General features: G+C 47.9%; 2 protein-coding genes across 13 annotated transcripts; one reads left to right on the plus strand and one right to left on the minus strand.

Moving 5' to 3' along the window:
• Window positions 1–1,451, plus strand: LOC6545864 (negative elongation factor E). The gene is made up of 4 exons (XM_001971597.3): window positions 1–250; window positions 308–825; window positions 884–1,050; window positions 1,115–1,451. The coding sequence occupies exons 1-4, from the start codon at window positions 170–172 to the stop codon at window positions 1,189–1,191; spliced, it is 843 nt and encodes a 280-aa protein (XP_001971633.1). The 5' UTR covers window positions 1–169; the 3' UTR covers window positions 1,192–1,451.
• LOC6545866 lies at window positions 1,269–24,251 on the minus strand. 12 transcript variants are annotated; one of them, XM_026977677.1, is made up of 8 exons: window positions 23,832–24,251; window positions 21,510–21,666; window positions 14,211–15,187; window positions 12,241–13,715; window positions 5,529–7,497; window positions 5,109–5,350; window positions 4,800–5,042; window positions 1,269–4,483 (listed from the first exon to the last, which is right to left on the minus strand). In XM_026977677.1, exons 2-8 carry the CDS (start codon window positions 21,619–21,621, stop codon window positions 1,987–1,989), a joined length of 7,515 nt encoding a protein of 2,504 aa, XP_026833478.1. In that variant the 5' UTR covers window positions 21,622–21,666; window positions 23,832–24,251; the 3' UTR covers window positions 1,269–1,986. The 12 variants fall into 12 exon arrangements, with proteins under 12 accessions (XP_026833478.1, XP_026833479.1, XP_026833477.1 ...); XM_026977678.1 differs by lacking the exon at window positions 23,832–24,251 and adding an exon at window positions 22,306–22,535; XM_026977676.1 differs by lacking the exon at window positions 23,832–24,251 and adding an exon at window positions 22,178–22,535.
• Window positions 24,252–24,886: the final 635 nt, after the last annotated feature.

The following is a 24,886-nucleotide window of genomic DNA, read 5'->3' on the forward strand; positions in this document are numbered from 1 at the left end:
AGTAAATCGAATAAAATTATGTGGCAATTCTGGCAATGGGCTGTTACAGTCACACTAAGCCAATTCGATCAATTTCGATAGCAAATATAAACAAAATTTTGGAAAAACATAATTACTTGCTGCTAAATTTCTTTATACTGGGATAACTTTGGGAATACATTGCCCAATTATGGTTTACATACACTTCCCAAGCAATTTAACTGAAGAGGAACAGATGCTTCAGGCCAAGTATCAAAAACTCAAGAAAAAGGTGGGAAAACTCATACAACAAATTTGATATTTATTTAAATAAGTTTTTAACCCGTAGAAAAAAGCCCTACAGGCGCACAAGGCACCCAAACCAGAGCCGGAGAGCTCCATGACCCTGAAGCGTCCCACGGATGCCCGAGATGCCCGCGAAGTGGCCAGGAAACTGATTAAAAGCGGCGCCATTCCCGCCATCCAGAAGCAGACCAAACAAGATCAGACCTCCTTCAAGCGGCCCAAGGGGCAGGAGAGAGCCAAGCGCTCCACCTCGGAGACCAGTGTCGCCTCCTACCAGCCCTTTTCGTCCACACAGAATGACGTGGCCCAGGAGACGATCATCAGCGAGATCATTAAGGAGGAACCGCGCCGGCAGAACCTATACCAACACTTTGCCACCGAACGGGATCGAGAGGAGCGCGGCATGCCCGAGAAAGTGCCCATGGACACAGCGCAGCCAGAGAAGCCACGGGCCGGCAATACCATCTTCGTGTCCGGCAACAAGGTCACTGAGGATTTCTTGAAGAAGACATTCAACGACTACGGCACCATTGTGAATGTCTCCATGGAGATCGAAAAGAGGTACATTCTAGCTTACAAAACTGAAGAAATAGTATATTAACATTAGATGGTTTTACAGTCGAGGCTTTGTTTCCTTCGCCAAACCAGAGTCAGCAGATCGGGCCATTGCGGAAATCCATGGCAAGAATGTGAATGGCATCAACTTGCAGGTGCAGCTGGCTAGACGCCAGCCCCAGATTGAGCCCATTAACGATGCCTCGTCGTCGGCAGTTTGGTCATCTATTGGTAAGTCCTCAGTGTTTCTCAATACCTTGAAAACAAAATCAAACCCTATGTATTTCCCAAATAGCCGCCAGCAAATCTCAAAAGGGTAGCCACAAGGACCACCGCGAGATGGTTCAATACGATGAGGATTTCTTGCTTTAGAGCGTCAATACTTAGTTTCTACGTTTAGCTTTCTACTTACTTCCTTTTTTACTTAGTAACAGAAAACATTTCAGTTTATTTTAAATCATTTTGCTTTATTGAAAATACGCTTCTATATATTTATGTATATATGTTCACTTTCTGGCTAAGTACTCGCATTTCAAATTATAACGTTCAAATGAATTCAATGAAAAAGAGTGTATGTTTTGTATATTAATTCCTACTTTTTGATCTAAATTAAACAACAATTTGTTCAACAATTGAATCTCTCGCTTTGCCTTATGTGGTAGAAAAGATGAGCAAACAAAATAAGTGTTTATTGGTGGTCCTCGCCCCCTCTTCTCATGAAACAGAAAACGTCTACATATGTACATAGCATGTGTTAAGTAAATAGTTAATACATGGTCGTTGCTTCTGTTGCTATGCTTTCCCATATAGATTTCTATATCGTTGGTAGACAATGTTGAAAAATGTTCCCCATATATTTCTGGTTAGTACAAGTTAGATGTCGGTATGTGTATGATGATGGATCATTGAACTGGGATTCTGGTTTCGGTTGTTTTGTGTGACTAGTAGCACGGGCACGCCCCTGCCCAACGCCGCCCCCATTGGCGCACCTCTTTCCTAAAGTAATTTCTCGTTAGTATCATTAAGGCCTTCAAGTTTCGAGCGGACACCTGGCCGCGTTTAAATTCGTTTCTTCATCCCGCCAAGATTGTTGGCCAGATTCGATGCTCCAAAATGCAATACCGCTCCAAAGGATAGCAAAACCAGGATGGGACTCCCCACAGTCCCTCACGTCTGCCTTCCATGTTCGTTCCCGGGCGGATTAAAGTAGTCCCAATGATGGGTGTGCACCTGCCGCCCCGTTAACAGGAATACCAAAACTCCGATCGTGATCAGGATGAAGAGGAGCATTAGTGCGGATATATTACGAGTCGCCTGTTGAGGCTCCACTGCTTCACCGCGAACATAGTGCGTCAGTTGGTTGATGATGTTCACCAATTCCAGACTGCAGGCAGAGATAAAATTCCGACCAGCCTGAACAACCGTCTTGGGCTGATCATCGTCGTAGTCGTCCTCCAATGGTTGGGTAGCACTACGGGTGCGAGAGCGACGTGATCGGGAGCGTGGTCGCTCCACTAGCTGTTCCTCTGCCTCGGAACCTGATTCCAGTTCGATGGGCTCCTGGACATGACGACGTCGACATTTGTGTGGTGCCTTTCTCTCGGTTGCTGTCAAGGTCTCCGCTTGCTCAGCCTCTGCGCTTCGCTGGAGATTGAAGAAGGCTAGGGGAGCCAAGGACTGAAGGTACTCAACACTGGGATAGACCGGCGGCGGCGGAGGTAGTGGCAACAAACCGGCCTCCGTCTGGGTCTGCTCGTCCAGATTGGTAGGCGGTGGCGGTTGCTCGGTGGTCTTGCTATGACGTGGTGGCTTAACAGGTAGCTCCTTCTCGGAGGTGGCGGGTTCGCTGCTGGCCTGCCGACTGGTCTGGGTTTCGGTGGTCAGCAAAGATGGACGCTGCTCCCGCTGCACTCGCTCCACAATATCGTCAATAAATCCAGGCGGCAGTTCGATATTTTGCACCACCAGTTGGCCAGACTTGCACTGCAGGTCGTCTGCTTTGATTTGATTGCCATGTAGTTGTGATACTTGAATCTGGCCAGCCTGCAGGGCATGGACTCGCAATCGTTCCACCTCCAGTTCGGCCAGGCGACTGGGTAATTGCGGTTCTGGCGCGGATTGCACCGTTTGGATAGGCGTTAGTTCGCGGCTGGACTGTTCGGCGATTGTCAGGTCTGTGGTGGCAAGGGGTTCCAGGGCGGTGGTGGACTTCCGACGTGGTGGTGGAAGAGGAGGCTCCTCTGGTTCCTCCTCTTTGTCTCCAAAAGCGGGTTCGGTGGGCAAAGTTGCGACGAATTTGAGCTCAACTTCGGCCTCGGTGGGTTCGCTAGCTGTAGATTTATGAATTGTATCCTCAACTTCCTGGGATTCGGGCTCATTCGGGGCTTGTTCCGTGTCAGAAAGAGTGTGCTCCTCCTCGGAAAGAGGCTGTTCTCCCTCTGACAATGGATGCTCATCCTCAGATGGGTGATAATCAACCTCTGAGGTGGCCTGCTCCTCTTCGGATTGGTGGTAATCGATCTCTGAGGCAGCCAATTCCTCCTCGGAGAAGGCCTGCTCTTGCTCGGATTCTTGCTCCTTCTCCTTTTGGCGGTAGTCGGATAGCTCCTTCTCCATTGCTTCCTGAAGTTCCTTCTCTAGAGCCTCCTCTAGTTCCTGCTCAGTTAGTTCCTTTTCCAGTTTCGTTATTTCCTGCTCTTCCTCCTGTTCCGAAAACTTTTCCTCCTCATACTCGCTGTCCCTGAGCGTTCGTTCAACTTCATCATCCTCCATTCTACTCTCGTAGTCGCTCTCCAACTGAGCCTGCTGCAGTTGCTCCACCGCTGCGTCCAAGTCTGCCGTACTGGCGGCGTAGTCACTCAATGCCACCTCACCGTGCTCATCCTCCACGTCGGACTTACTTTGCACCGAGCTGTCCGAGAGCAAGCCCTCGCGGCGAAGTTCCTCTTCCTCCCGCCGCAGATCGTCGTCTATCAAATCGGCGGCACTAATGGGTCTTACAATTAGTGAGGCCTGCACCGTGGCATCATCCTCGCCAGCAGTTAGACTGGGAGTGGGCACACGTCGCTCGATGATCACCGCTGATGAAGGTGTCTGCGGTCGGCTTAGCGACTTGGAACGATCTGCTTGGGAGGAAGCCCGCGATCTCTCCGACATGCTGCGCTGATTGGCGTCCCGGAATCTCTGCAGACCTTTAGCCAGCTGCTCGTCCTCGGAAAGAACTCGAGCTCCATCTACCTCATCCTGCTCCTGAGCAGCCTCTACGCTGCGCAAGAGATCCTCCAGGGTTTTGTTACCCGATCCATTGGAGCGTCGCGGCTCAATGATCTTCATATCCTCAGTGATCTCGAATTCTTCGCACACAAAATCATCGGGCAGCGGATCCGTCTGGGTGGACACCTCCACCTCGAACTCACCCTGGTCATAACTATCCGCCTGGCTGGAGCTGGCCACCTGTTCACTGTCCTCGTAACTCTCATGAGTCTGACTTCCGGCTCTCGTGGATCGCTTCTCGCGCGGAGGACGCGGTGGCGGCGGCAGTGGTCGGAACTTCATCTTGTTGATGACTGCGCCCGACTGCAAGTTGGAGCGATCCAAAGCACCCGGCTCCTCGTAGTCATCCTCCTCATCCGCCTGCTTCGGCTTCTCCTTCTGTGACTCGTAGCTAGGGAAAAGGGTTTGAGGATCATTAGACAGAATTTTGGGTTTGGGTTGGGGTTCGCAACTGAGCAGTAGCCAAAGGCAAAAGGCAAAAAGAGCTGTGTCTGTTGTGTGGTGATCGGCTTTATTGTGTGTGGAGTGCGTGTATCGAGAGGATCGGATTAGTTGCTTAGCCTAGCCTAGTCTAAGACTTAACAACAAAGGAATATTAAATAAAAACTTAACAAAAATGCATTCGAAACAAGTTAACGGCAAAAGACAAGTTAACCAAAAAATTATAACAACTCAATTGGTCAAAGCTCAAGAGGCTATACTCTTACTTCGACTTGATCATCAGAGGAATCTCGTCCAGGCTGGCAGCGGATCTGCGGCGTGGCACCACCGGAGAGTCCTCTGTTGGCACATACTGCTGAGGTGGCGGTGGTCGTGCGGGTGGCGGTGATCCTCGAGAGCCTCGCATGCTGGGCAAAGTGGCGAACCGCTCACCCGGCGATCGTGTAAACTTCTTTCGGCGGGCAGGTGGCGTGGGCTTCGGAACAGTCTCCTTGCGGACCACCGCATAGCTGGAAGCGGGCAAGAAAGCAACTCCTGGCATTCTTTTATTGGGGGAAAGGGGTTCTTGTACTTACCCATCACTCTCCAGCATGTCGATAACGAACTTCTCATCGCTCCTTGTCCGTGGCCCCACATCCTCGTTGTCCTCCAATTCGGGCCGGGACTTTATTTGCCCGTCCAGAATCAGGGAGTCGGCACCACGAGAAGTGCGGTCGTCCTCGGAACGCTGAGTGCGTGCAGAGGTGGCATCCGTAAATCTGTCCGGCGTGGCTAGCGGTATGTGACGATATTCGTGCTCAGTGCGATAAACAATTACCTAAACAGGAAAGATTGTGGTTTATTAAGTATATCCAGTCAAAAGTCTTCAATGGGTTCCTTTAAGATCATTCATAACTAATGGGTATTATCAAAGACACTCACAGAATTCTAGAATTATTCTAGTGTCTTTGGTATTATTCTCTGAGAAACGACTCCCTGATTAAAATTGTACTCACATCTTCGTGTGGCTGCAAAAAGGTGTTCGATACTGATCTACCACCGAAGCCGTTGATAAAGGAGTCCGCATCCTTTTCCACGGATGCGTCGTCCCTTGTGCGTTTCTTCTGGCGCCTCGGTGCCTGCGGACGGGGCTTGTTCTGTAGCTCCTGCTCCATCTCCTCCTGAATCATCGCCGCTGCCTTGCCGCCGAGATCGAGGTTATTGAGTGCCTGCTCGGAGTCCGTAATCGGTTGATCCCTAACCGGCGGCCGTAGGTACTCCTCGTCGTCTTCGAAGTACTGGATACTGCTGCCACCATCTTGGGGGATGTCCTGGCTGCCCTCAATCGAATATTTGCTGCGACTGCGGGCCTTGCGAAGTGGACGCTTTGGAGTGAACTCACTGCCATTTTGTGACATGGAGAGATCGTCGCCGTAATCGCTGCGCTGAAACTCCTGGGAGTCAAAGTCCGGCTGGTAGTTTCGATGCAGGCGACGTGGTTTGGCCGGAGGCACATCGTAGTCACTAAACTCGGCCGGCACCTGCTCGGCAGAGTAACCCACATGCTTTAGGGCATTGGGCATGTCGTAACCCTCGCGAATAGCCTCACTGATGTACTGTCGCAACTGGATGTTATCCTCGGAAATACCGCGCTTGCGAAGGAAGAACTCATCATCATCGATTGGCTCGATGACCACCTTCTTGCCAGAACTGGCTGTGGATTGGGCATCCTGTAGGTCGTGGAACTTGTAAAAGCCGGCCTCCGCTTCCAATTCCGCCTTCCTCAGAAGCTTGTTCTTCTGTATATCCTTCTCCGTCCAGCCCTCGGCATCTCTGCTATCCTCCGAGCGCAGATCCGAATCTTGATGAACCATAGGGCGACGCTTAAACTCCCGGGATCTCTTACTTGATATCTCGTGAATGGCCCGGTTTTCCTCATCGAATTCGGCAAACTGTTTGCTATCGGCCACCACGCCCAGGATGCCCATCTCCTGTTGGGGCTGTGCCTCGCTGGCCGTATCTTCGGTGCCTTCCAGATCCTCCTTCATGCGTCGCTCCAGAGAGGATTCCCTGTCGAAGCTCTCCAGTTCGCTGCCGTAGCGCCGGTAACGGGATCCTTCGCTATCGTTGTAGCTCACATCGGAGAACTTATCGGCCCAGCGGGAACGAACGGGTCCGGGTCCACGATCACCTTGCGGAGAGCTGGTAGAAGTCTGCGACGGTTGCGTCTCCGTGCTGGGAATCACACTAAGGCCTTCTGTTCCCAATGATGACTCCGTGGCCACCGCTACTGGTTCCTCTACGGGCTTCTTCTTACGGAAAGCACGTGGATAGGTGCCAAAGTTAAACTCGAACTTCTTCTTTGGCGTCGGCTGACTTGGGGATGTTGTGCCTCCCGTGCCTTCCGGTGTCTCATCCGAAACCACTTCACCCTCGTTTTCCTTGAAACTCTTGCTACGACGCAGCTTCAGAGTGGAGAACTTCTCTGGCAACTTGAACTTGGACATGTCCGGCTTGTTAAACTTGGTGAACTCGGGTCGCTTCAGTTCTTTCAGTTTGGACATATCCGGTCGCTTAATCTCAGGCATCTTGATCTTGGAGAACTCTGGAGCCTTGAAGCGTCGTCGCTCCTTGGCCTTAGCTTTGGGACTTCCGGAAACGGGTTTTGGTTTGGTTTGGAGTCGGGTGCGTAATTTTCCAGCTTGTAGACGAATGCCATCCTGCATCTTCTTGGTTCGATCCTGGGCAGAAGCCATGAAACCCTTACGTCGGTTCTCCGGCTGCAACGGCAGCTCCTCCAATGCGCTCGAGTCCACTTGGCTGGTGTGGATTTCGTAGTCCGTCCGGGATTCGGTGCGTGGCGTGGTGCCAGCGGAACTGAGCGGTAAGTCGATGTCCATGGGCAGCTGCAGTTCGCTTTGGGGGCTAGGTGCTGGCGAGGATTCGTGCGCCGGCGTCACGCCCACAGGCTCGTATTCATGATCACTGGAAAATATGAAGGGGAATCTAAGATTAGTTCAATGGATTTACAAGTGGATTACTTTCTTGTGTGAGGGATGCGTAGCTCTGGGGTATCGAAATTGACAATGTTATTTACAATATATACCTTCTTTATATTTAACACTTTTCGTTCCCCATTCAAAATATATAGCTTTCAAAATGATTTACCACGATCGGAATTCTTTATATCTCAGGCTGACTTTTCATTTAACCAAACAGAAATATAAATAGTTTCTATATTTTAATAAATTTCGCAGATCCTAATTGCTTGTGTTGCGTTTCAAAAAAGGGGAGTGATATTGTGCACATGGAACGTGTGGTGTAGAAGCGGTTGGTGGGTTGGTTAGAGAAGGCCTGCTGCTTGAGTGTCGTGGTCGGAGGCTCAGGAGGGGGGTCAGAACAGGCGTCGATGGCTTACCGAGTGAAATAGGTCCGTTCGAGAAAGTCTCTGTGTTCTAATTGCTTTTGGTTCAGGGGCGAGTTGGACTCGAATTCCGCGAGGCGCGATTTACGTTCGTCAAAATGGAAACTAACCGTCTTTGTCATGCGGCCCACCCCATAGAGCTGCTCCTGGGATCGGCCCAAATGGGAGTTGCGGTCATGCGACTGGGTGCGCGGTTCGCGGAACGACGTCTTCCGCTGAACCCCAAAGCCGCGCTGCTCGGAAGGAGCACGATGCTGGAGCGGTCGGTACACGTGACTGCCACTTCCGGATATCTGAATGGGCACCGAGATGAGTGGCCGACTGCCTCCCAACGAAATATCCCTGCTGGCGGAGTCCCTGTGTCCATAGCCCGGATCCGGCATCTCGATCTCGCTGGAGTAGAGGTTCCTGTTTCCGGCCATAAAGCTTCCACCGCCTATGCTCATGCTAGCACTGACACTTCCTCCTCTCGGTACTGCGGACACCACCACCGGTGCAAAAGCCTCACTGACATACACCGACGCCCTTTCCGAGGCGGCAAAATCCTCGCGACTGCTGTACATCGTCTGAGCATTCGGCGGAGGAGCCAGTGGCTTTGTTGGCCGGGCACAGTACTGATCCATGTCGTCCACTTTGAGGGAGAACGTCTCAGTAACTCGGACTGCGAGTGGTTCTGCTTCTTTTCCCTTGACTGCCGCTGAGGATGTGGTCACCACGGACATGGCCTGTGGTTTACTGCGTGAAAACACAGATAGCAGTTTAACGGGTGAGGGCGACTTCTCGTGCCTCTGCATTCTGGGACTGGGCGTTCGGGAACGCTGTGGAGCCGGAGCCGGAGACGGTGACTTCTGGCGTGGCTCCTTGGCGCCAAACATCGATTTAAAACGCGAGGTATAGGAACTCTTTACTTCCGATGAGGCATCCTGTAGACTGATGGCAGTGGGAGCTGGAATGGGGCTCACTACGCGTTCTTGCTGGGTCAACCATTGGGTTGGTCTCTCCGGCGAAAGTTGCCTCTCCGGCGTATGCTGACGCTTCAAATTTTGCTGGCCTGCTGAAGTCACCGATGGTTCCGCTGGACTGGGACTGGTTGTCCGACTGGAGGGCAACTGGAGAGTGGCCATTACAGGCGGTGACTTTGGTCTCCTTGGCGAAGGTCTGGGACTTCGGCTGCGGTGCGCCGCTGCCTTCTCCTCCTCATCCCGTACCAGTTGATCAATATCCACCACTGGTATGTCGTGGACTATCTCGATTTTCGTCTGTTCCCCCACTTTTAGGGGAGCAACGCTTAGATCACCACCAATGGATGGCGGTCGTCTGGTCTCTGCTTGGATGTTGTCCCTGATTTGCACAATACTGTGCTCCTGTGCCACTTGTTCCAGCTCCGCCACTGTTTTGGCCAAGGGATCAATGGGAGTGACTGTGGGTTGATACGGATTTTGCAGCTGCTGAAAATCGGATTCCACAAGGAAGGAAGGACGCACTGCATCGCCACCAAAGCGGGATACATCGATGGGTCGATTCTGGGGAAGCATATTGCCGGGTAACTGATTTTCCTTGTTAACCTCGCTGGGGCGCATATAATCCGTTGAAAGTGGCGGCTTGGCAATCCGGAAATCCTGCTGCGACGGAGCTGGCGAGGCTTGGTGCGATGGAAAGAGTGGTGGTTGGTCCATCAATCCCGGAGTGGCTGTGGCTGGTATAAGATTCAGCTGCGGTGGCTGCAGTGATCCTGGCACTATGCTCGCCTGGAAGAGGTCGGCATTGGATGCTCGACGACTAGTGCTGGCCGAACGACGTCCGCCAGTGGCTTGTCCACTGGGTATGTTAATGTCTGCACAGTAAAGATCCGTCTTGGAGTTCCCGGCTGAGATGCGGCGTAGAGAGGGACCACTTCGCATGGAGAGGGTATCGGGAAAACGGCTTACGCTGCCCGAGGACAAACCACCCATGGACAGTTGTCGTCTTCTTCCAGCCACAAGGGCTCCACCTACTCCCTGATGGGGAGCAGAAAACTGATCCGGTTCCGTGGCATCCGAGATGCTGCGCACCACCAATCCTCGAGAACGCGCAGTCTGCTCCAGCTCCGGATAGCGTTCCATGAAGCTAAGATCCACCGAGGGTGCAACATCCGCATGACTCACCACTTCGAAACTGTGAGTAGACAGATCATCGCGCATTAGATTGAGGTGGCCAGGTGGCAAATGCTCCTCGGCATGTCCACTCAAACGGGAACCTGGTCGCGAATCGACTGGATTTACACGCTCTGGGAGCAGGGAATCGCACATGAAGTACTGACAGGCGCAGCGCACGTCCAAGGAGGCACCACTGGCGCTCTCCTGGCGAGACACAAAGTGACGCTTCTCGGCGGGCAGGGCGCCCACGGAGGCGGATCGTCGGGAGTTCAACATGGTCACCAACTATTACTTGCTCACTGTCCCCGGACGTAATTCCTCCACTGCTTCTCTCCACCTCCTTCGTTTCTTTGCCAATTTCAGTGCTTTTGTTCGTTTTCGTTGTGTGGTCGTCGTAGTCGTTGGCTATTTTTAAGCACCACCAGAGCAGACATTGAATTTATTTTCTGCCCCGAATTCGAAATTCTTGCGGGGTCCCAAGAATTTTGCTCTGCGGTGTTGCAAATTGCAATCGTTTGAATTAGTTATTCAACTACAAGTGGTTAATAATCGTTTATTGATACCGGGCTTTGGAATCACTCTTTGCTGTCCCTGTCGCTCGCATCGAAGATGGTGTTTTGGGTCCCGTTATGTATGCGTGCTTGTTTATGCGTGCGCGAGCGCGTCTACATCGTTGCGATTTTCGGCCAGGACTGACGAATGGGAGAGCTTTTCGCCATTTGCGCGACACAAATTTTTCAACCGAATTTCTTGTTCGAAAGATGAAAATGTTTTTCTTTAAAATTAGCAAAAACACACATAGTCGCGACACGGATTAGGCGCGTCATTGTGTGAGTGTGGTCACAAAGCAACTTGACTGATCATAATTGCGATCGTGGTGAGCTTTGCACTGGCTGTGGTGGCTTGGGGTGTGGTGGGGCAGAGGATAATCGGCAGATGAATAAGGAGAAGTAACAATTAGTCGCTTGGCCTGCACTTTATCGTTCTATTTTTGGGGGCCTTTGGTCTGCCTGCCGGAAATCTTCTTGTCATTCGTCGACCTTTAGCGCGCTAAATATATAGTGTTCAATTTGCCGTTTAATCTTCGCCAGTCACGCGTCGTTAGTTCCTGGCCTATCCATGTAATTATAGGTTGAATTTCGTCCTCGAGAAACGTACGTGACGAGACCTTGGGGAGTAGTTTTCAGTTGATCAAGGAGCCAATGAATCCATCCCGTCCCTTTACCACCACAAATCCACAAGAGTACATCCAAAACATTTAACTATTTATATGTACATATGTATATGCATGTTTTTACACATTTATTTAACCAACACCGATGGAAAAGTGGAGGGGACGCACACATTGTAGCAAGGAAAGTGCAGTTGGGTGAGTACAGTAATTACCGATTCAAAGAAACTCGAAAGATTATCTTAATGCCAAGACTGGACATTAGCATTGCATGCTAGCTTAGTTTTAATATAATAACTAAATATAACTAGCTATTCGAATCTATAGAATTGCTTTTATTAAAGTCTTTTAGGGTTCAACATGGCTAAATTATTTAACCCTTTTTCTTTTAAGAAAAAAAAAGACAAATTAACTATGCCTCGTTCATTTTTCTTATGTGACTGCTTTGACCATGTCAAAGTGCACAAAAAATACTATATTTATTGGAATCCTTTCGCAAGTACCTTCATAACCGATAGTCACTGTACCACCCCGCCAAGGTCTTACCTTAGGTCTAAATCATTTCAGGCCACCTTTGGCTTGAGCCCGCTACCAAAACTTATTGGTGGCGCCGCCGCTGCAGCAGCAGCAGAGCGTCCAGGATGCGGATCGCTTCACCCGGATGCGCCATGTGCTGGGAGTGTGTTGGGTGGTGTTGGTGGGTGCACTAGGGGTGTCTGTGTCGGTAGTGTAGTGGTAGTCTTGGTATCGCGGTGCACGGGCACGGTGGTGCTTGGTGAGCCGGCGGCGCCTTCTGCCTCCGCCCGCAGCTCCACCTCCAGCTCCCGGCAACAGGGTTAGTAACAATTTCATGAGCAAGTCAAATAGGTTAGAGCCTCTGCAAGATTGTTAGAGCAACAGCAGCCGGTTTCGGGTTGTGCTGGGTGTTAGTGTCAAGCCGGGAAGTGTTTTTTTTTTCTTTTCGGATGGTACTATATTGGAGCCCTTCTCCCACTTACCTCTCGTTTTTCCATTTGGCGGCATTGGTGGCCGCCTCCAGGACATCCTCGGGCAGCTCGACATCCTCACGATGCGGTTCCGCTTCGTCTTCGACGTGAGAAAATGTCACCTTCTTGTCCGAGGGCGCTGGGGAGGCTTCCTTCTTAAGGGCTGGACGCAGATCTGGACTGAAATCCATGGGTTCATCACTCTCCTCGGTAACGGGCGAAAGCTGCGCCAGGCGGGCGCGATCCTCATCCGAGGAGGTGGAGTCTATGGACGAGATGGGAGCAAAAAGCGCACCTGGCTTGCCGGCGGTCACCTGCTCCTCCTCGCTGCTGCCCATGCGGTCCAGAGGCACTGCCTTGGCCGCCTCGATCTCATCGATGGCGAGATTGTCCTGACGCGTCAGAGACTTCTTAAGAGATTCCAGCTCCAGGATTGGCTGATCCACAAGTTCCTGTGTTCCAGCCTGGCCAATCTCTTCGTATACATGCTCCCGCCGGATGCGAGGTGTTTTCTTGGGCGGGTCCTCCTCTGCTTCCGATTCCTTTTCTGCTTTATGATCCAGCGTTTCCTCTGCGGCTTCGGTGACTTCCACTGTGGGAGCCTCTGTCTCAGCCTTGACCACAGGCAGCTCGATGATCTCATCGGGTTCAGGCACTCTTCCACTGCCACTGGGCTGATCTTCCAGTAGCTCCTCCTTAGTACGCTTGCGGCACGGCGATTCGTCGTACTCCACCAGCTCTAGGATTTCGTCGGAGTCCTGCTTCTCGATGAAGTGAGGAATCTCGCCACGATCCGACTTGGGTGAGGCTTTTAGCTTTATGATCTTCTGCTGCTCGCCAAGCACGATTTTGTCGTCCTTCTTCAGGGTGATCCTCTTAATGTTCAGCCGCTTTTTCTGCCGCTCGGCCAGACTCTTCAGCTTCTTCATGATGTCGAATCCCTGCTTGGGCTTGCTGGACTTCGAAGGCTTCTCGGCGTTGGGAATTAGGGAACCCGGCGGCGGAGCTAGTTCGTGAACGCTACTCTGTCGACTGGGATTAGCTGAGTTACCGGGCAGTGACTGGGCGTCCTCGTGAGTGCGTCCGCTGCGCCTGCGCCGTATAAGGTCACGGATGTGGGCCAGGCGATTCGTCTTACGTGGTCGGGCGTGACCTCCAACCGCTAGCACGGAATCGGAAACGCAGGAGATGCACTCACTTAAAGCGTCTTCGTTGTGCTGATCACGTTCCGACTCTGTCTCTGAATCGGAGGACTCCTCGCTGCTGTCGTCGGTGGTGGTGGCTACCGCCTCGTCCTCAGAAAGGTCCTGAATGTAACGTTCGGTCTCCTTCACCAGCACCTGCTCGTCGTAGCGTACCTTTTTCAGGGACTTGGGCGACTCGGATTTGAAGCGCAGTTCCTGGGACTTTCGCAGGAGCAGCACAATTTCCGGCTGCTCGTCGGGTCCCAGTGGGCGTTTGTACAAATGTGTCCAGGGATAGCCGCCCTACGATGGAACAAACATGAGTTTTAATACTGTTAGTTCAAGAGGGATTTAAATATCTTGAAATCGTGGCATTAAAATAGTTTCATTAAATGAATACCTTAATTGCCACTTTCCTGTATTCAAATGTTTTTTGCTTTTATAGGGGATTTTTCTGTTCGAAAAAGAAAAGCGCCAAAAGTTTCGAAACTGAAAAAAAAAAATCTACTTGTACCATATTTCTAAAATTATTTTGCATGAGTAATGCTGTTTAATGAAACTTAGAAAGAGCACATCAATTGTATTCAGGAAATCATAAATTCTTCAGGGTCTTCAATCTACAAGTGAATCGTGTTCTCATCGCGAACTTACTAAATTATTTGAATTTACTCATTGCTATAAGGAAACCTCCATTATTCGACTAATTCTCTCATTTAAAAATGTAATAAAATATTTTTCTAGCAATAAAACCATTTAAAGAACTTAGGTAATGTTATGTTCCTGATAGTTTCGACTTACCCGTTCCTTGGCTCGTTTAAGGTCCTCCCAGCGATATGTCTGTAGTGGCACCGGTGGCTTCTCCTGGCTGCTGTGCAGGAGGTACTTCTTCAGCGATTGGTAGTACTCCCTTTTGCAGTCCGCCGACAGTTTCTGAGCATCCGTCTCCTCTGATCCACTGCCTCCCTGCAGGCGATTCTGCTCGATTTGGGGCAGTGAGTCGATGAACTCCTTGCGTTCCTGTTCCTCAGCCTCAGTTTTGGGAGTGGGTACCTCCACGAGCTTCAGTTCACTGGGCGCGGCCACAAATGGCTTCGGCTTTGGCTCCTCCTCCTCCGCAGGCAGTTCCAAGACAATCTCCGCCTGGGGCTTGTTCTTAAGGATGCCGGTCAGCTCATTCAACTGGACCTCAACCTGTTGGGTGAGTGCGTTGATCTCGTCGCGATCTCGCTGGACCTGCTCCTCGTGTACACGCTGCGCCTCGTCTACATCCCGGCTGAGTGCCTGGATCAGCTCCTGTTCGATCTCATCCACCAACTGCTCGGCAGTGCGACGTACTTCCTCCGACGGAGTGGCCGTCTCGTCAACCTCGGCGATTTGATGAGCCGGCGGTGAGATTTCCACAGGCTGTTTGGTCCTGACACCAGCTGGTTCTACCTCAATGACTGGCTCCGTGTCATTGGTGCCCGCCTTGGAGGTGCCCTGCTGCAGTTCCTGCTCGAACGGCGTTAGTTCCCTTATCCCAACGCCACTGGCTTCGTCGGCAATGCTCTCGATGAGATGCGACTCGAAGTCCAGAAGATGGGAGCCACCCGGTGTGGTGGGCACTTGTGGCGGCTGCGCTGGTGTAGCGGCCTCGGTGTTGTTGTTATCGAGGGCTAACTTTAAGGCGGCTGCTTTGGACTGCTTATCCTCTAGCTGAGTATCGCTGGCGATGCCGTTGATCAGTAGTATGGTCGGCTGCTCAGTGGGGCCAGTTCCAGCGCCAGGTAGCGACACTACAATAAAATTGGGGTGGAGGTAACAGGTGGAAAAGTGAGTAAGTGAGGTGTTTACACTTTGCCAGCAACAGGTGCTAAAAATAAGCACAATCGACGGACACTAGACAAGACACAATTACATAAGTCTCGCAGCTCGAGAAATGTGGGAGACAACACACAACATCGCGATGTGGTGGACATATAAACATTCTCTATAGCATTTTCACTCTATTTCGATTTCGAAAGCTGCAATTACGAAATACGAATATAATGTAGTGACGAATAGCAGTGCCTTTACCACAATTGATCAACTAGTTTTTGATCGATATCTGGCTGATTCCTTTTCGTATTTCGTTGGGTTATTCGTTTGGTTATTCGGTTGCCTTTTGATTTTAAAAATCGAAAATTAAATCAATCGAATGGGTTGCTTTTTTTTGTTTTTACAAATATCTCGAATATCTGCGCAATTCGCGGGTACACGAGCCGTGCATTCAAATTGTCCGGGGCCAACTGGCCCGTCCAAGCGGATTTTTCGCACAGCACAGCGCCCCGAATAATACAAGAAAAATTGTCGAGAGACCAGAGACCAATTTTCCTTGGCGCTACGCTCAATTGTTTTGCTTTCAAAATACTAATACTTATGTTAAGCAAATTTTGTACTATTCCTCGCTCGCATTCTCTCGCGATTTGTCTGCCTTTTCCTCTACTTTTGTTTGGCTTGGCTTGGTCCGAGCAAAATAGTTGCACACACAACCAGTCGTAAACAATTTGCAGTTTTTACACACATATTATCGTTAATTTAGCACACAGCGGATAAACATGAGCACCTAGAGAAACCAACGAAATCGACGAAAAACAAAACCTAAAGTAAATTTCGTATTACATTTATGCACCCAATTCTCTGTGTGCTTTTACATTCAACAATTATTGTTTGCTTATCGTTGCTATATGCACATGTATCTGTAACTTCAAATTAGTAAATATGCGATGGGGTCTAACGTAATCACATCCAAATTTACAAGCCCACGAAACTTAATGGCTTATACAAAATGAACAAATTCGCCTTCCGTTACGCCTTTCTGGTTTGGCTTTCGGATGATATGAAGAGTTTACCCCATAAAATCAAAAAGGAGAATTCCATTCATTACAATGCATTTACCATATCATGACAAATCGCTTTAATCATTTCCCATATGCGGAAAGTGAGGTAAGAGTCTTGGCTCTCAAAGTTGTTTTCCCCTCGTGTGTGACATCATGTCAAAATAATACCAATCTGGTAAATGTTTAGGTGGGTAATTTTAGGAAAGTGATGCCAAAAATGCATAATCTACAGCTTAGATATGTTTAGAGGAAACGATGAAGAAAGACTAAAAAATATTATTTCCATACATCGCCGTATTGTTTACTTTGAGAACTTACGCAATGAAAACTATTAAATATGCCTCTATTTTCATTATCATAAAATAAAGATGTTGATATTGGCACTCAGTGTAAACTTAAGTGTTTGTCTGATAGAACCAGAAGTGCTACATTTCCTCACCCTAAACAACTTCTTGAATAACAATACCTGACTATAGCTTTTGATCTTTTGGCATTCAATCATCTGTACTGATTTACCCTGGAGCCCATTTCATATTTGCTCATCTGTTTCGGTAAACAGCCACGTGTGGATGGATTTACCATAACAACTCGAGCGTAACTGCCTTGGCTCGACTGGCTTTACATGGAGATCCCAGTTCGCAGTTGACTGCTTTTCCTCAATATCAACTTTTCGTACTCAAATGAACATGGACAACTGCCTCCGGGAGCGTTCACCTCCTCCTCCTGCTCCTCCACTTCCTCCATTGAGAGTCAATCCCCTTCCGTATCCGAATCACGGACAAGTTCATGAACACTGTCGCCGCTGAACTTTACACATGAATTTGTGAGCAGACAGATAAAGAGCTTGGATATTCGCGAAATGGGGTGAGTCGGAGTAGAACCCGCTGTGCATATGCGGCGTATACGTAATACATGAACTCTAAAAATAGTCGAACCTAGAAACCATTACACTGTTGTCAATTTAATGCCGAACCCTTAACCTTCAGTACCGTTGAATTGCGTAACATGCAAATCAATTAAATGCTCGCCGGCTGGGCTCACTCACCATAATTGCCAGCGACACTGAGGAAAACATAAACCATAGTCGTAGGAACTTTCAGTTAGTATCATTTACATTAGGTGACCAATGCTCAAATAAATTTTTTAAAAACAAAAATATGAATTTGGAAAAGAAAACCGAAAAGAAAAGAGTATTATTTGTGAGCGCCGCCTGAGCCTCACATGTTCGACGTCTAATCGCGTTTTGAATACTAGCAAGTAAAAAAGCGAAGCTGACAACAAAACTAGCTAAAAGTTGTGGCAGCGCCGCCGGCAGCGAACTTGTCGCTGACGTTGAAGCTTTGACGTTGCTCTCGAATCGCGAAACGTGAAATGCTGATTGAAATGCGCGAGAAGAGACCGGGGTACAACGCCTCCTCCTCCGCCACCGCCGACTGCTGCTTCTCCTCCTCCTCCAAGGGATCCACCAGCGTGCTGCACTTTCGCCACTGGTTGCATGCGAATGTGGCGACGTCAAACGCCCAAGGTCGCCTTCGCAACCGGGCGCTCTCCACTATATTTAGAATCATTTAAGCGTAACGCACTCAAGGGCCACCGCGGCAGGCCAAGTTATTAATGAGTCGGTATCTTGTTGGTGCCAGCCACGGCACTCAGCCAATCAATTCACTAGTTTAGACCATTGAGAGAAAAGATATTCCTAGGGTCTTTCACAATTTACAAGAAATAGTTAAGCTTCTAGTTAACAATAATTTCCTTTTCTTAATTTCTTGTGAAATCATTGGATTCCCTTAAAAGTAGTATTAGATATCCCACGATTGTTAAAAGATACACTATTTCTATATCTTTAGTAAATACTAGAAATCCGCTCAATATGTGCGGTTGGAACTCTCTTGGAAGCAACGTTTCTGGCCACCGCTGGGTGAATTCTAATGAATGAGCGAAAATGTTGCGAAACTGGCACACGGTGCGTATGCGTTATGTGGATTCAGGTCGCCGTCCCGGCTAAATATTTTGTGTTTTTTTGTTTTTGCCCGGCCAATTTTTGCTTGTTGTGAAAATAAATTCTGAAATTCTGGCGACACAATTGCAAATTGTGAGTTCATTGGACGGCCTAATTATTCCAAGCGAATGGAAATCGCCGTAACTAAAACGGAAATTGCCGAACCTAATTGATTTCCACTTTCAGCAATTTCCATTTTCTATATTTTCATTGCACTTTAATGGCTGGGCCAACGGACCACGCAGATGCTTTCGGTTTCTGACCTTGACTGGTCAGATACTGAATTATTTATGTACCTATACAAACGTGTATAGTTCAGGGAGAACACTGGTATATACATACATTTTGGCTTTCCTTCATATTGACGATTAGTTCCAAACTGAAATAAAAATAAACCGTCGGCGAGCGACAACAAAAACGAAGACGACGTCAACGCAACGAAAGCGACGGAGCAGCAATCCAATCAAGAAATCAAACGGGCACCAAATATAACGTATACGTATAGGTAGCGCACATGACACAGAGAGACAGTTCGAAGGGGTTGAAGAAATCACGGCACAAGCTGTGTACTTAACTAGAGGCAATAGTTAAGGAACCTATGCCACAACACAAGCTCGAGCACCACTCATAAATAATGAAAGTACGGACAAGAATGAGTGAGTAGTGGCCACAAAAAACTGAGTACAATTCCGATGAGCCTCGCAGAAGCGATGGAAATGAGATGCAGACTATCCCGAGACAATGTAAACAATGGTGGTACACACAATCCGGGCAACATGTTGCCAGAGCAAATCTCTTGAACTCTTGTTTTGTGAATGAACGTGGTTGGGACAGCACAAGACGAATAAATATATATATATATATCTTTTGGGCAAGGGTGGAGAATCTTTTACCAATCACTGGTGCCATACAGGTCAGGAATCGGGTCAGTGCTGTGCCCGTGCTGGGAATTACCCTATTCGCTTGGGGACTCTTGGCCGAGGGGTCTGCAATTAGGTTAGAGTTGACTTTAATACTGGATATTAGTCTGGTGGTGGTCATGTGATGGAATGTGGTTTGCTGCTAATTGGAAATCAATCAAGCCACCATTAGCCGGCTTCTTCGTTATCCATAAACTCCTCCAGCCGATCGAAGATCAGTTTCTCTGCCAATTACCTTCAATTTTCACCTATTCTGAGTCATCGCTTCCATTCGCCATGCTAATCAGTGGGCGAAATGTTCCGTGTCTTATGGTTATGAGAGGTTTTTATTGACATTTTGGGCTGCACATTTTAGCACATTTAACGTAACAGGAATTCAGTGGTTTCTCCATTGCTTGATCTATCAAAAATCTATACCAAAGTAGCTGCAATATCAAATTGAAGGGCAGGAGCTTATTGATTTATGATTCCAATATAGTATTCATACGGTGCCTGCTAAGAATAGCAGCTGACTTCATAGTTGACTGATGTCTAGGGCCATAATGAAATATTAATGCAGATACGCATGGTCAAGTAAACTTGTACGTGAACGTGGACATATAAATATACTACCTAATTTAATACCATATCCAATATATTACTATATATCCATTATATGGAATATAAAATTACTAAAGCTGTTACTCCAATATGCAGTATACTATTTGATGCAGCTTGTAGAGGAGTTTCCCGAGAAACTAAAAGTGCAAAGATTATGGCGTCATAAATAATTGCCCGCCTTACGTAACAAATGTTTTAGTTATCAACAAGGTTGTTAAACAGATAGAGGCGGCACAGCAGTTTTTTTTTTGTCAAAACCTCGATAAGATAGCGTAGCCATATGTTTAGAGCCCGTCATATGACCCATATGACGCTCTAGGAACGGTCTACGTGCTCTGATCCCAGTGTGCAGGGATCCCGAACTTGGCCTATTTGCCGTCTTAATTGTCATCAACTCAAAGTTTCCGTCAAGTGGCAATCGGAGCAGTGCAGTCTGCATTCTTCAGCGATAAGAACTGCTTTGTTGGGCCATCTGGGAACGGAAATTCGAACGGGTTTTGTTCGCTTTATGGCGCTTGTTTTTCACTTTCGACCGCCACTGCTACTAAATGTGAATAGAATAGCGGAAAAGTTCATTCTCTGGCTAATTTTAATCATGATCGATGCAACAGCTAGCGGTAATCTACAGAAAAAACCCGAGATGAGGTGAATGGGGTGGCGTATAACCGGTTTGTTCATTCACATGGCCAGATCCACGCCCATTGTGCTTAGCAAACAGAAGATGCCGCTAACACGGACCCACTTGATGGAACTCAGTTTTCAGTTCGTCTGGTCTGTTTATCTGCTAACTGAATGCCAGGCGGTTCACAAGATGCCGAAATCCATGAGCAAACTTGTGGGGAAACCTATATTTTTCCAATGCAGAATATTATATGCTCTTGCGAAGGTCAAGAATTCTGACTAATAAAAACAAGGTGGTGGCTATTCAGTTTGAAAAATCTTGTCAAGGACGTACAAGCCTTATTTTAGATAATGAAAAAAAAATTAAAAATGATTTAGAAATGATAATATTATATAGGAATGTTACCTTCTAACATATATTGTGTTTTGCCCTGTAAACACATTTTATAATATTTCTACTATTTCTTAAAGAAAATGAATATTATTTAGAAGTTTACAAACATTTTGATTTGTATGCATTTTGTTTTGTGCTGAGTGCTCTTAATTGTTTAAAGAACTAATTCCATTAACCGTCTAAGTGGTGTCCCCAAAGTTCATTTGCTTTCCAACGTTCTGCACTTCAGGTTGATCCAGCTAGTGCTTTAGTACTACCCCAATGGCCGGACAATAGTGTGATATTAGTGGCCATTGCATTTGATTGCCGATTTCCGTTGGAATGGCTCTGGGGTCTGGGGTGTGGGGTCTGGGGTCCGGGTGTGGGAACTTTTGGGGCCGACTCCAAAGTTGCATACGAGGGCATAATTGGGGAACCGCCTCTCCGCTGCGGCGCCAAAACAGAGAACTTGTCACAGTTTTTGGCCGCCGTTCAACTTGGCAGGCAATCATAAGTAATGTTCTTGCTCCCCAGCACATGAGCACATATGTACTATGTGGTTCTCGGTGCCCCACAGAATTCAACTTGTTCTATATTCGTCAACGACTCATTACAGGCGATGCGATACACCGCCCACGCGGCGTATGCGTAATGCGCAGCTAATTTGTGGGGCAGACGCGAATGTGGGTTGCAAGTTGACCCCAGATGTACCATGGGTGGCCCTACCTTCGTCCCAGGGATGATGCTGATGTGGCTGCTGCTCCTGCTGGTGGTTGGATGGATTCTCGGCCTCAGCTGCCCGAGATTTGCGTCCTCTTTTGGAGCGTTTCGACTCCATTTTTGCGGATGCGGCTGCGGCTGCTGGCTAAGATTTACTTTTTGGCTACAAGACACGCGCGTAAATAGAATAATATATATTTTTATGTCGGATATAGGACGGTGTGTGCGTTTTTTATGTGCTCGTGGTTTATCTTTTTCCGTGACGCACACACAAGTGACATTTGGCAAACACACACAAAATCCCGCACTCTGTCGCGTTTTTTCGAACTTTGCGTATTTTTTGTCGCTTCGATTACTTGGCGCGTCCGCAGCGAAACACGAATATATATGTATATATATTTGGCTTGAATATATATTTTAGATTTAAAATTTTCTCAAGTTATTTATAATGCGGTGATTTAATTTAACACACACTCGGCCACTTTTCATATTCCCTACTTGCCAAAAAATCACGAGAAATGGCGACAGCACTTGCTCCTCCTCAGTACGATATACTCGTATTCCAAAAAAAATTAATTACCAAATTAAATTGTATGGGCATTACGTGACAATGCGAAGTTTGGAATCGAGGCTTATGGAGGAGGGGTAAAAGCTCTAACTTTAACGATTATTACGGATAATGATGAGTTTTCCTCCTAACTGCCGCCGCCAAACTGATGAACTGCCGGACAAGCGAACCGCTGGCCGGTTGCCTCGCTTATTACTGGTCGGGTTGGTATTATCTATATAAGTGGGCACATACAGGTATAACCGAGAACTGAGCCCCGAGAAGTTGGGTGTTGGGTGAAAAGTGAATGAAAATCGCGCACGGAGTCCGCTGGTCGTCCATGCGTCGTCGTTTTTGGTTTCTGTCGATGATCTGTCGTCGATCGTGGATCGTGGATCGTTTGCCGTGCCGTACCGCGCGCGACTAACGCCGACTAAACCTGCGGCGACTACGAGATCTGAAAGCTTTTCAGTTGGTTTCACTTTTGGACTGGCTGGTTTTTTGTTTTTTTTTTTTGTTTTTTGTTTTTTGTCACTGGTGGTGGTCACACGCCGCGAGCATTTGTTCCGCGTTCTCTGGCGGAAAATATTTATTTTTACGGAGCCGCTCTCCGGCGCTGCGGCTTTCCGGAATTCATCAATCGAAATGCACTTGCTTATCATCACACACTATTTCGCTTGGAAAAGGTATTTTCAGGGATATAGCCTCTGCCATATCGAGTTGGTTGATTGCCAGCCAGATTGGTAATGGAAAAAGGGTTGGGGTTTTCTCTTGACTCGATAAGGCGTTTTGGTAAAGGGAGTTTTTCAGATCTATTTTACCCATCAGCTCAGTTTGTATCAGAAATCTTGCATGGAAAACTGCTAATTGAATATCAAAAGCCAATTCAGGGAAAGCTATCAAAATTTCTGTGTTTTTTCAATAATAGGAATATTTTCATGTGTTGTGTATAGCACTAGAAAAAGTCGTATTTTTATGATTGGCCCTTCTCTTGAATAACTAATTTCTAAAGTTTTATAGAGTTTTGGCATTCCCCTTCACCAAGCCACTGCAATTAAACTAATAAAGCTCAGCACTGATGGCATCTATTGTCTGGGGTGCATTAAACTGTGATTACGATTTCAAAACGGCAAGTTCATCAAAAGTTTTGTGCAGTGGACGCGACAAGTTCAAGCTGTTGAGTCGGCAGATTGCGTGTTTTGTGTTTCAGCCATGTTTATGAGGATGCAATCCCCCCAACTCGAAGGGCCCAAGAGCCCAACAACCCAGCAGTCGGGTTCAATTGCCGCACTACAAGCCATCGGAGATGGAGACGCCTTTGTGGGCCACTAAAAGTGGCAACTGCTACTGCTGCTCATCAAGTTCATTCCACTTGGCATTAAGTGCGCCCAAACAAACAACCCAAGAATGCTGCAACAGACACTGACAGTGAGATCTGTTTATAGACCCGGTCGGCATTTAATTGCTGGGAAAGGAATGTGTAGACTGCAGGAGTGTTTTCAGTTGGTTACATAAAAACTATGTGCATAGTATTTGCCAGAGTCCAATCCATTCCCCTGATTAATCAGGCAAAAAGCATGCCATTAAAGTTGCATTAGCCTAAACCAGGACATCTACTACATCCTTGACCTTTGAGCCAAGTGCAGGTGCAATGAGTGGGCGTGGATTTCTATGGTCGCTAATTAAAGCTAAGCATGAAAACACGTGCGTGGGACAACAGCAAAAATAGATCCGGATTCGGATCCGGATCCGGGTCCAAATCCAAATCCATGGAAACCTACAATACCAACTGTGTCCTCAGTGGGTCGAAGTTGATTGGCAGGATGTGGACGACGACGACTGGGGGAGTAGCTAGCTAGCTGGCTGGAATCCTTGACAACATTCAACCGGGTAACATGCCATTAATCAAACGCACACACGTGAGCAGCTCCACCTGCCCGGAGCGACTTATTTATGAGGATATTTATCGATTTGCCTGCCGAATTGTTCAATTATTTGGGTTACTTCTGCCCATCGGGAGCCGAAACACCACTGCACATTTGCCACTGTCTTGTTTTTTTTTTTTTTTTGTTTTTCCCCTTTGCTTTTGGGTCCCATCAATTAATTATCCTTTTAGCCTTCCACTGGGCAACACACTTCCGCATCCGGTTCGCAATCCGATATGTCCGGCGATGGACACCGACTGCAGCACTGAGGATTTTGGGCTCGGTCGCCGCCGCCACTTTAATTCCATTTAGACCGAAGCTCCTGGCAGACTGGTGGCTCTGTTTATGTTTATCCCTGCGCCTGCACTGCCCTTGTTGTGGTATTTGCTATTGTTGCCGGCATCGGCAGCGGTGACCCGTTCATCTGCCGTTGGTGAATCATGCGCACTGGTGGCCAAGTGTTCCTAGCGCTCCCATCGGCAGTTCCTTTCATGTGCTGGTCGAGAAGCTATTTTGATGACCTGCTTCTGGAGGGATGCGTACTTTTGGTAGTCACCGTTGTTGGCTTCTAAGGGCGATTGGTGAATCATGCGCAGCAAGGCGAGGTTTACTATAGAATGGCGGGCATTGCGATTTTGAAATAAAATATACTGTCTTATATTATTTAAAAATAACTATGTATACATAATGCATGCTTAACTTACGTTTCCAATAAATATTTTCGATTATTAAAACACTTCAAGTCGTAATAGAGTAATGGCGGGCACTTTTGACTTATATATTTAAATATTGCGCCAAATAGTGTTGGTTAATGCTTAGAACACTGAAATTTGTTTGATCTTACCTAATGCTAAAAAGTGTTACATTTTTATTTTAGTATTTACGTCTACTCTTTCTTAAGTTGGTTGTCC

Source organism: Drosophila erecta, unplaced genomic scaffold, assembly GCF_003286155.1.
Source record: "Drosophila erecta strain 14021-0224.00,06,07 unplaced genomic scaffold, DereRS2 tig00000021-arrow-pilon, whole genome shotgun sequence".
Lineage (NCBI taxonomy): Eukaryota > Metazoa > Arthropoda > Insecta > Diptera > Drosophilidae > Drosophila > Drosophila erecta.

Coding starts and splice junctions, on each gene's coding strand:
- LOC6545866 (XM_015157892.2), bottom strand. CDS start 21,621: ATGGAGTCGAAACGCTCCAAAAGAGGACGCAAATCTCGGGCAGCTGAG. Junction 19,256..21,509: donor GCATCATCCCTGGGACGAAG/GTAGGGCCACCC, acceptor ACCTAATTGCAG/ACCCCTCGGCCAAGAGTCCC. Junction 7,498..12,240: donor GCCAAATGGAAAAACGAGAG/GTAAGTGGGAGA, acceptor CATATTTTCCAG/TGATCATGAATACGAGCCTG.
- LOC6545864 (XM_001971597.3), top strand. CDS start 170: ATGGTTTACATACACTTCCCAAGCAATTTAACTGAAGAGGAACAGATG. Junction 251..307: donor ATCAAAAACTCAAGAAAAAG/GTGGGAAAACTC, acceptor TTTAACCCGTAG/AAAAAAGCCCTACAGGCGCA. Junction 826..883: donor TCCATGGAGATCGAAAAGAG/GTACATTCTAGC, acceptor ATGGTTTTACAG/TCGAGGCTTTGTTTCCTTCG.